General features: G+C 39.7%; 1 protein-coding gene across 1 annotated transcript in view; it reads left to right on the forward strand.

Moving 5' to 3' along the window:
* Positions 1-2,746, forward strand: part of LOC142349380 (ileal sodium/bile acid cotransporter-like) — a 24,350-nt gene extending 21,604 nt beyond the window's left edge. The window contains exon 6 of the mRNA XM_075400891.1: positions 2,203-2,746. Within this exon, the coding sequence (XP_075257006.1) occupies positions 2,203-2,630 (428 nt within the window). The 3' untranslated portion in view covers positions 2,631-2,746. The remainder of the gene's footprint in view (positions 1-2,202) is intronic.
* The last annotated feature ends 9,612 nt before the right edge of the window (positions 2,747-12,358 follow it).

Here is a 12,358-nt window from a genome sequence, read left to right on the forward strand (position 1 = left end):
ATATGAAAAAAATGTTCAAAAATGGACACAAAACTGAATAGAATTTCGAAGGAGAATATCCACAAACTTCATATTTGGCAATTGACTTTGAAAACAACCAACTTTATCATTGTGCTTCTGACAAACTCGTGTGAAAAATATTTGTATGAATAAAATTTTAAAGGAGAATGTCCAAAATATTTACTTGACAATTGACATTGAAAATAACCGACTTTATTAATTTGCTTCAGTCAATTTTGAGCCAGAAAAAAAATGTTTAAAAAAATTGGACAAAAAACTGAATAATTTGAATGAGAATGTCCACAAACTCCATATTTGCCAATTCGCCAATTGACACTGAGTCCAACCAATTTTATTATAATGCTCAAACTAAGCCTGTGCCGGAATACACATATATATATATATATATATATATATATAATATATATATATATATATATATATATATATATATATATTCCGACACTGTTCAAAAACAACTGAATAGAATTTGGAAGGAAAAGGTCCGCAAACTCCATATCTGACGACTCGCCAATTGACAATGAGGCCGACCGATTACATCATTATAGTTCAAATAAGCTAGAGCCGAAATACATTTAAACAAAAATTTTTCAAAAAAAGGACAAGAAACTAAAAAGAACTTCGAATGAGGATGTCAACAAACTCCATATTTGACGATAGACACTAAAAACAACCAATATGATTAATACGCTCCAAACCAGTTTTCGCCAGAATATAAATAAACGATAAACGTTCAAAAATGGACACGAAACTGAATAAAATTGCGAAAGAGAATATCCACAAACTCATTATTAAAAACAATTCGAAAACAACTGGTTTTTATTTTGCTCCAGACAAGCCTTTGCCTGAACGTATACATAGACAAAATGTGTTAAAAAATGGCAAGGAACTGAATGTTAAACAAAAAGATGTTCAAATTTTGGACATGAAACTGAATAGAATTTCGAAGGAGAATGTCCACAAACCCCATATTTGACAATTGACGTTGAAAACAGACGACTTTATCATTGCGCTTCAGACAAATTTTATGTCAGAATATATATAAACAAATAATGTTCAAAATATGGACAAGAAAGTGAATAGAATAATGAAGGAGAACGTCCGCAAAATCCACATTTGACAATTGACGTTGAAAAAAAACCGACTTTATCATTGCGCTTCAGATAAACTTGTGTCAGAGTATATATAATAAAAAAAATTTTCGAAAAATGAACAAGAAACTGAATAGAATTTTGAAGGTGAATGTCCACAAACTCCATATTTGACAATTGACCGAATTTATCATTGCGCTTCAGACAAGCTTGTGTCAGATTTTATATAATAAAAAAATGTTCAAAAAATGGACAAGAAACTGAATAGAATTTTGAAGGTGAATGTCCACAAACTCCATATTTGACCAGTGACATTGAAAAACCGAAACTGCCTCTGCAGCACTCCAAGCTATTTGATGATTCATTTCTATCCAATATGTTTTTTAGTTCAAGACTAATCAAACAACGATTTATTTGATATATGTGAACTTTTTTCAGCAATTAGAGCATAAGCTGACTCCAAAAACTGGAAGGCGGTGGTAAAGTGGCCATATAAAGTGATCTCAAATAAAAGGTTGTGGCAGTTCATTTGTAGATGGTTCGGCTGCTGAAATGTTACGTTTGGTCAACAATTTGACATTCGTTTTTTTTTGCCAAATATTGTTCAGAGCAAGAAAAAAAGGAACGTATCACACGTAGCCCCGAATATCTTAATAACTTACATGATTTCTCATGTAAGTAGGCCTTTTATACTGTGTCCTTTTTGACATCAGAATTCATAACACCGTGTCACTACAATCGCGATCATTTCTCAGGTTTTATTAAAAGAAAAAAACTTTGAATGTTGGACTGCATGCTGTAAAGGTTTTCTTTTGTCTGTTCTATGAACCTCTATAACTGATAGTTTCTCAAAAAACTTGTCCACTCAAAACTTGGACTTATGCGATTATGTGCACCTTGTTTTCATTGATATAGAATTTCTCCAAAATATCAGCAAAAGTTTTTAAAACTATCATTTTACGAATTTTCTTTGACTGCAATTTCATAGACACCATAATAAGAAATTCCAATTTTTTTAATTTAAAGGCAAATTTTGTGGCCAACACGGGTTTGCCCCTCTCTGATTGTGTCTACTGATTGTTGCGTTTAGGAATGCAAAACGCCATAATCGTTGTCGCCATGACCCGAATTGTATTCGATCCACCCCAGTCGGACCTCAACTCAATTCTACCTCTCTCAATCGCATTCATAAACACAGTTTGCGTCATGCCAATCTACTTAACACACATTTTGGTCAAAAAACACAACAAGCGATACAGGGATGTTTGTGAACAAAACAAGGAGGCACAAATGAGAGATCGGGAGTTGTTTGACAAGGGAAGGAAAACTTCGGATAAGGAGCTAACTAAAACAGGAACACCAATTTGCACTGGGGTGAGGAAGTATAGTGCTAATGGAGAAAAAGATGTGAAAAAAACTCATTCAAACTTGAGTGAAAATGGAAGAAATGTTTCCTTTGACAAAAATGAAGGAGAGAATGATAACTCAATAAAGTTAAACAATTTACAACCTAAATAGTTAATCTAAACATGCTATCAAATGACGTATACTTATTTGATCTGCTTCTCTCATAAAGTGTTTTTTCTTCAAAAATTGCTAGGTTAGGGACTGTGCCATGTACGAATTAGCAGAAATGGTGTCGCAGGACAATATAACCAAATCCATTATACCGAATGTCAGTATACTCAATGACATCATAGTATGCGGGGTTATAAAGCATTTAAGAATTAATTCATAGAATTTTTGGATTGTAAACACCGATATCTTAGTAGGTATCTATCCGCATATGGCAAGTGTCCACCATAATGTACTAATTTTGTATATGTTGCTTTTGAAGTGGTCTAATAAATTTCATTGAATAAGGTCTGACTATTATTATTTTTTAAATCGCCAGGCATTGGATATTGGGTTGATTGCAATATAAGAAATCTAATCTGTTGAGGTACGTTCATAGCAGGTTGTACATGATGAAAATATTATTTAATTACCGAATTACTCTTCCAACTACAACCGAATCAAACAAAACGATCTCTCTATCGTGTAAAATATAAATTTAACCAAGAAGATTTAGAATTGAGATCAGACACACATGCGCTCAAAGCTGCCTCTGATTAGTCGCGACTGCGCTCCAGCTGGCCTCTGATCAGACTATATTGCGTTTTTTAGATCGTTCAGATCTTTTTGTTTTGAGCGCAGAAGTATTGGGTGTGCGCTCTCGTGAGTTTTATTAGAATACAATTTGGCCTGTGACCACCCCAGCTTGAGTCTGAACCGAGTAGTTAGAATTTGTATCAATCTTGACGGACTTGGACCGTTGGCAGCAAAAGTTCAGAAACTGAAAGAACAAACTGTTGTCATTTTTTGGTCCAAATTATGATAAAATTTAACAACGGTCATAGTAATTTTTTTCGAAGAGTTTCAGCCGCCTCTATTGTTCAAAATTATTTGGTCGACATTTTGCTTCTTGGTTGTTTTCTTAAAAAATATACTGTTTTATTTTTGTTTATTTCGTTTAGTGTTCTTTTTGAATGCTTTTTTCGCTACTGAATTTTACCATTGATCCAATATTGTTGATTTGGCAATTAAACTTTTGAAATAAATCACGAATAGCAGGGAATGAAACTCGATAACTCGATAAGCAATAAGTTTTCAAAATAAGTTTTCATGTGACTAGAAATAATTTTTCAACCGAATAATCTCTCATACATTATAAGTGGGAAAAAAAGAGCTCAACTTTTGAACAATTTGACCATTTCTTATTAGTTGTTCTTTCCTGTCACTCGAAGATGAGAATTTTGAGTTGAAGTAAACCTCTTCATCGCTGTGTTTCACAAAAGGGGTACCCAAAGTCAAAAAGGGACTAATAGTTTTCTTTAAATTTGGTAGGAGTGCTGGTTTGAGGTTCAATAAATAATAAGGAAGTGATCCGGCAAATCCCTGCCAAGTCATTTGTTGGCATGCACAGGCATTCTTAATTACTTCCCAACTATTTTAAGAAAATAATTCTCGAACCCCTAATCTTTCGTTTTGAATCCCAAATTTCATTATAATGTTTTCAAATGTTTGTCATCAAATGTTTTTTGGTTAGTTTATCTAAGTCAACTCAGTGGTAAGATTGCTGCTGCCAACTGCTAAGTTGGGTCTTTGGTTAAGCAGTAGAATTTTTTATTGCACTTTTACGAGATTTGGTTTTAAAATTCAAAAAAAATCTTTATTTTTCGGCGTTGAAGGTAATTTATTTAATGAAGTAATAAGAAATATAGGGACCAAAAATTTTTGTCACCTCCAGGCCTAAAACCAAAAATAGCTATAAGCTGCTCATTGCAAAGAATAAAGGGTTGTTTGTTTTCGCAATTCTTTTTTTCATTAGCAGCCCTATTAAGCGTTAGCCCTAAACATATATTTATTTTTTGTTCGCTTGCTAACTCAAAACTACAGTCAAAACCACATGGAATATTTAATCAATGTTCTAAAGGTTATCAAAGCACCCGGTATGTGGGATCGAAAAAAGACGCAATTTGGAACTAAAATAATTGTTGCGTAGCCTCAAATAAAAAAAAGAAATATACCTGAGTCAAGCGCTATTCGCTTGATTAAGGGAATAAGTTAAAAAAGATTAATTAACCAACATATATGAACAAAGTAAATTTATATAGGGTCTACAATTGTCTTTAAAGTTCTGTTTTTATTTTACTACTGACCCAATGATCTTGCTTCGTTTACTGTCTCCGTTCGTAGTTGATCCAAGATTCACCAAATCCTCAAAATTGATAAACCAAACAAAATATATAACAAATATTGCAGTAGGGAATGCATTAGTTCGAAAAAGGAATCGAGTCTCAGGTGGTTTACTTCTCCATAGAAGAAGTTATATCACCTCTAATAACGAAGTATCATTTCCATACCCTTCATTTAGTAGAAACAAATATGTTGAATTTATTAAAAACTAAATTACTTGAAATATGGGTTTGTGTTTTTTATTGAATTTTTGTATGCTTGAAAAAAACAGGAACAAACGCTGGGGAGATGGCTGTTAATTTCAAAGACTCTGAATAAATCAAAATCAGTTGTTTTGGACTTTTGGAGCTTCAAAAGCCGATTTGACCCTCTTTCCAGCTCTTCCGGTTTCAAATGACTCTTCTAGCTGCAATTCTTTTTTTCTTCCTAGCCCAGTAGCCAACAGCAGAAGTGAGGTTGCACACTTGCAAAGGAGAAGCACAGGAACCCAGGAAGGACCACAACATAGCGAGGCTCAGCAAAAAGACTTGATTCCGAGAACGTGAATGAGCACGCGATAGGCAATCTTACAGCGGTGGTCCCAGAGAGGCTACTGTGAGGAAGGAGACGGTTTCCAGCTTCAAATGGCACAACCAGGAGTTGGAGCGGAAGGAGGTGGTGGATCTGCAGTGGCTCCAGCGGAAGGAGGCCCCTGACCCAAGTACCCGGCAACTTGCCGTCGGAATTCTTCAACTCTTTCGACCATTGGCGAGACATTTCCATGCTGTCTGTCAAGAGAATGGGAGGAGTGAAGCTCAGTCAAAAGGAATTCTGCCAACATGCATGACTGATCATACTAAGTACTTCCAGCGCGGTTCCTGCAACAGAAAGCAGGACAACCAGTACCAACACTCCAGATTCATCTCAACAAGTTGAGGAACAGGATCGGAGACTGCTCAAACCTGGGGACGCCCAGGGCAGAATTCAAGAATCTGCAACAAGGGGAGCCTGAGAAGATTTTGGATTTCTACCGACGAGTGCGGAAAGTTAGTGAATTGGCCAACGCAGCCCTAGCGGCAGATGCAAGGGACTTGGCTGCGAACGAAACCTTCATAGGATTGGTGGGCCCGGATGTGAGGGGGCACCTACTGCTGGAGCGTCCCGGAACTCTGAATGAAGCATACCAGAGAGCACTAAATATAGAAGCATAAATCAAGGATGAGGCTCAGAGATACCGCTGCCGTGATGTCGGTGTACGATATGTGGACGTTGATGGCATAATCATGCGGAAAAGGGGTGCTCTAAATTCGATTCAATCATCACCTGCGCAGTCCCCTATGATGCAGGAGGAAATGATGCAAGTCATAAAGAACGAGTTCTTCCAGGCAATGAAAAAACATCGGCGACCGCAAAGGAGCGAAAAGGCAAAACAAGACATTGGGTGCTATGCGTGCCATGAGAAAGGGCACTATTTCCGAAACTGTCCAAATAATAAAGAGCATTTAAACGAGGATCAGCTGGGGCGAGAACATAATCCACCCAGGACATCTCCAGCCAGCAATGAGGCACGCATTTTTGTCCTAAAGCGACACAAATCAACGAAAGCAACTTCAGTGAAAGAAGGTAGCGGCCCATCGATACTAGTGAAAGCCGCTATCGGTGGAGCTTAACAAAGAGCTGTAGTGGACAACGGCAGCGGGGTAAACTTCATGTCCAAGGAGATAGCAGTATCCCGCGGCACTACAGACGTATGACAGGACAGTGTACCATGCGGAGGGCAAGAAGATCCGACTTCTGGGTAAGAAGACCTTGCTAATTTGCATGGGAGGCAAGTTTGTGTGCGTTTAAGACTTTCTGGTAGCCCCGATGCTTTCGGTGGATATCATCCTTGGTGGAGTTTTTCTTAAGCCCAATCATTGTTTGATTGACTTCCAAGAGGGTCGATTATATTCACGGGTACAACTGAATTGAGTGGTGAGGCATTCGATTATGTATTCAGGACCGAAGTGATTGCCAACACTATCACTCACGGGCCAAGTGAGATGAGCGGCTTCGAAGGGGGTTTATTGACAACCAGATGCCTAAACGCAATAGAAATAGCGCCCTACGGGAGACTATCTCTGGAAATTAAGATCTCAGAGAGCGGGGTAAACATGTCTCGAGGAAACCTGTTGGTCACAGAAATGAATTGGCCCAAGAAGTCCTTACTGGCAATTCCTGCAATTTACTTGTGTCATGACGGAGGACATGGTGAAATAGTCATGGAAAACCATGCCGAAACAAGTATTAAATCAAAGTGGATGCCCTAATCGCAAAAGTAAGGAAAACTGCATGGCCAGGGACCCGGGAGGGGCTAGAGAACATTAATTGGCTCTTCGAGCAACTTGACGAATTCGAGAGTCCCACCCTCAATCGGTTAGCGCACAAAAACCGTGATGACGTTTCTGAACAACTCCGCCAAATGCCCCTGGTGAAATTAATGTCCAATTCACCCGAAACGGAGAACACTTTAGTAAAAACTGACAACGCACTTGGACTCCGTTTCAAATTGTTCGGAAATTGATCAGGGGAGTTTTTCATCGAGACAAGGGGTCCAATACATATTTTTACATTATCCCTGGTTTCAGCAGGGAGAGAAAGTACTGTACACAGATCTTTGGCGCTTGTTTGCGAACCTTCTACCCAAAGCCGAACGATACCACTATATGTAGCTCAGATTTGGTGAGAAGGAACATGGTCCAATTGACCAAGGAGAGCGTACACGATTTCATCATAAGAATATTCTGCGTTTCTGCGGTTAGGTTTTGGATAACCCTTGATCACTTAGCTTCAGAAATTTTGAATGAGGGCCTGATAAAGGGAGCCCCTGCAGTGCTCTCTACCATGAACGAAGATGCTCAGTTCAACGCTGACGTACACGAAGTTCCGGAGGCACTCCTTTAGAACGCAGAGGGGGACAACAACCAACAGACAGACGTAGTGGAGCGGATTGTCTGATATTTGGAGACAATTGTGCAAAGGATGACAATGAATTGGTTCTGATCAACCTAGTTGAGCACAACATTGACATCAACGACAACGCGCCAAATAAACTAACGGCTTACAAAACCCTCCGGCTAAGCTTGCAGAGATTAGGAAACAAGTGCAACAGGTGAAAACGAGTGCTTCGGTGGTCTTGGTTGGAAAAAAGGAAGGCACTTCACGTTTCTGCAAACTCAAAGCGATCATCAAAAAGGACGCCATTCCATTGCCATTGATTGATCAGATCTTGAATTGCTTAGAAGGGGCCCAGTTTTACAGTTCATTGGACCCAGTGGCCGGCTACTGGCAACTACCAATCACTGAGAGTGCGAGACTGAAAAGAGCCTTCTCAACGCCAGACGGGGGCCACTATGAGTACAGCCGGCTATCAATTGGAGTATGCGATGCCCCTGCTACTTTCCAGCGCTTAATGAATCAACTATTCAAAAAAGAGCTGTATGATTTTCCGACCATCTTTCTTGATGATGTCCTCATCTACAGTCAGAACCTTGAAGAGCACCTAAAACACCTCAAAAATGTTAAGGAGGACTAGCGTCAGCCGGATTGAAACTGATGCCCTCGAAATGCAAGCTGATTCAAAGAGCTTTGTCCTACCTTGGATATCTCATTTGAGCGGATGGAAAATGGCCAGACGAGGGAAAACCGCACGCCCTATCGAAGTGGTCTGAACCCATTAGTACAACGGAGATACTATCATTGATTGGCTTTTTTAGCTACTACAGACGATTTGTTAAAGACTTTTTGGGTGTAGCGAAGCCCCTGCATTAGCTTGCTAAAAGCACTAGTGATTCCATCGGAAAAGGAAATGTCAGTGCTCTTTTGAAGACCTCAAGAATAAACTCTTTGGTGCACCAATTCTTAGCCATCCAAATTGCGAGCGATTTTTTGCTCTGCCACTGACGCTTTTAAGAACAGCATTGCGGCTCTTTTGTCGAATCTAGACAGCAAAACGGAGAATCCACTAGCTTTCGCTAGTCTAGTACTGACGCGAACAGAGGTAAACTATATTACAGCGAAGAGGGAGGCATTGGCAGATGGTCATGCAGTAAAGAGTTTCCACTACTATTTGCTGGGCATTCCTTTTATACTTCGGACAGACGACGCAAGTTTACAATGGCACTTTTGTCAGAATGCTGACGGAATGACCTACAGAATGATTGAGGTCTTGTAAGATTTTGACTTCAAATATTTCACCTGGTGAGAAACATGGAAATGCATACGCTCTTTCTCGGCAAACAACAAGGGAATCTGAATGGTGGGAGGGCGAGGAAAAATCCACAACTGGATCTTGTCCGGAACCCATGAACTTGGAGACGCAACACCTAAAATGTTAGAACCAGAGGTTTTTTCCATAACGGAGCATTCAGAAGAATGGCCTCAGTGGAACCCAAAGCTAGCAGTGATGAAGTCAGAGCTAAAAAGAGGGAACACTCAGCTATTGCCTTGATTCTGCATAAAACTATGGTACCGCTTTATGAAAGACAAATTAACTGCAGTACTTTATGAGCAAAACCAATGACGAGCGAACAGGCTCAGAAGCTGGGACCTGAAGTCCTCAGGTTGTGGAATAATTGGAAGCAATTCATGATGAAACATGATATGCTCATCCTAAAGTGGTTTGTCCCTGTCAAAGACGGCTATCAAGAGCTTATACATGTACCACAAGTTGCAAGCCGAAGAGTATTAGAACAACTGCACGACTCCAGAGTAACATGAGGGCACATTTCATTACATAAAACACTCGATAGAACTCGACAGTGGTTCTGGTGGCCCATGATGAGAAGAAACATTGATAAATTGATCAAAAATTGCAAACCATGTCCAGCTGACATAATTTTGAAAGCCCAATTGCAACCAGTTACAGTGGGAGTACGATTCGCGAAAATAGCTGCCGATATCCTAGGACCAGCAACGCGTAACCCAGTTACGGGAAGCAAATATATCTTGGCCATAACTGATTATTTTACGAAATACGTTATCACTGTCCTTTCTCTCAACACTAACAGCGACAGATGTGGCAAATGCATTCGTTGAGAAAAGGGTTTTACGGTTTCTGCAGCAAACTCATGACTGATGTGTGCACCTTCCTGAACATAGAAAGAAACCGGATATCTCCGTGTCACCCATAAGGAAAGGGGCAAGTAGAGCGCCACAATATAGTTCTGGCAGATGTGACCAGCAAATACTGCTCAGAATGTCTTAGAGAATGGGAGTCAACCCTCCCATACGTAAAGTACGGTAGGTAGAGTACGTGTAGAACACAACTGTCTAAAATTCGACAGGAGAAACCCTCTTCTCGTTAGTGTTTGGAGACGAAACCGTCTACCCGATTGGCTTACTGTTCTCCAAACCCCCAGACACAGAGCTTAAAGTACAAAAGTAAAGTCAAATTTTGGACGGGAAGCCCGCATGTGTGCTACTCAGACCCTAGGCGAAGTACAACAAAGACAGAAGGACAAGTTTTTCAAGAAAACATACGGAAAAACGCATCAGAAAGACGACAAGGTGTGGTTTTTTTTGCCTCAATTGGCAAAATCATAGAAGTTTTAACAATATTTTAGGACTTTACAAGGTTGTTCAAAAAATTAGTCAAGTTAATTACAAAATTGTTTCTGAGAAGAACAAAAAGAAAAATCAGATTGGGCACTATAACAGACTGAAACCCTTCAAAGCACAATCAGAAAATGATGATCAGTCTCTGCATCAATCCACACGAATGGCAGAAAGACTACCAATTCAACGTTACGATGCGGACAATTTGCCGACGCGGACAAGTAGCGACGATGAAGGTGATGCATTGCTGCATCGTATGTGGAGAATCCACAGGCGATTTAGAGAGTCTGTATACGACAAAATGGACGACGATAACATTGATGGGGACATACAAGATAATTTTGCTGAGCCACCTCAAATTATGCACCGATGCCAGAAATCAAAATTAATGAGGAGCCAGCAGCTAACGAAATTGCGCCAGAGCAAGAAGCAGCCATCGATGCAATTGAGGAGCAACAGCTGATCGTTGTGAACGAACCGAAAAACATTGGCGATGATGAACAGCTTCGATATCCGAGAAAAACAGGACGACCGGCAAACAGAATGAGAATCTAAAATTTTTATGCATGATAAATTATTATGATTACAATGTCAATGCAAAAACTACGAATGCAAATATGATAATAATTTTATAGAGTGTAACCAATCTATAGAGGAAAACATTTTAAAGGCATGAAGTAGTATTTTACAATGTACTAGGCGAAAGTATCAAACCAATCACAAACAGTACTAATCTTTTTGGCCATCCTTCAGTTTGCATAAGGTAAATAAAGGCATTTCACTTTCAAAATCTTTTTTTTGGGTTACTTTGTCTTGGCTTTACCTCTTATGATGTTTGACAAAATTTCGCGAGAGCTAACACGCTGCGAAACCTTTTATTATACAGGCTGATTCTCTTCAATTCCGTTGAAATTATTTGAGACGATTGGCCAGAAGCAGGAGTGGAGTTCATCCCAGATACGACGGTGCTTGTGGCGTATTTTTTCAAGACGATGAGATTTTTTTGTACCCTTTCCAGAACTCCCACGTATCAACGTTACCCATCTACAACTCGCAGGAGACAACCTTGCAAAAAATGTGACCCAACAATGGGAGGGCAACTACAGAGGATGCATTTGCTCTTCCACGGTTGTGACTTACAGAAACTTGACTGACAGTGCTGTTTTTGAACTGAAAAACTATTATGAACGACTGCAACAGGATAACCAGCTGTTCAAGAACAGGATGTCATTGTTTAACAACCATTCAAAGATTGTACAAGAGGTGATAAGGCAACAGAGACAAGTTAACGTGCTATTGGCAGCAGAAGCGGCACTAATACTGGGTCCCATATGGAGGCAGTAGGCTGTAAACTGTTCTCTCTCTTCGGTTTATGCAAATCAAAAAAAGCAAGACATATAGGGAAACTGCATGAAGAAAATCAGAGAAACAAGTGGAACATGGACTGGCTAAACACTCAACCGCGAAGTGCAACAAAAATTTTGTGTGCTGAGGAGCTCGCTACGCGCACCTGTTTCGAGACTATCAGGAACACTACCGACAGAAGCTTAGACTTGCTTGTCACCCAAATCAATGAGATGGGGAAAGAATGGGACGGCATGAGTGATTGTGGATGCAAGATAACCCATGCGTATCGGGGTGGGCTGACATAAGAATTGTATTCGAATTACAAGGACAAGTTCTAATTGCGCGTTTCACTATGACCAAAGTGGGATATGTCCTAAGTGATGACCTAGTTTCCCTAACCAAAGGACTAGTACCAGCCAGTTTTCTACCGCCACCACAAATTGGGGACATTGGGTCGAAAATGGAACAAACGGGACAGTTCCCTTCACCAGTTTTATATTCCTCTCTATTCTCCTTGCAGTTGGCTTGGGAGTTGATTGTGCTCACTGGAAGCTTCTGGGCAAACTTCTGCAGTTTCTTGCAGATAA

This window comes from Convolutriloba macropyga, chromosome 11, assembly GCF_964194025.1.
Source record: "Convolutriloba macropyga chromosome 11, txConMacr16.3, whole genome shotgun sequence".
Classification (NCBI taxonomy): Eukaryota; Metazoa; Xenacoelomorpha; order Acoela; family Convolutidae; genus Convolutriloba; species Convolutriloba macropyga.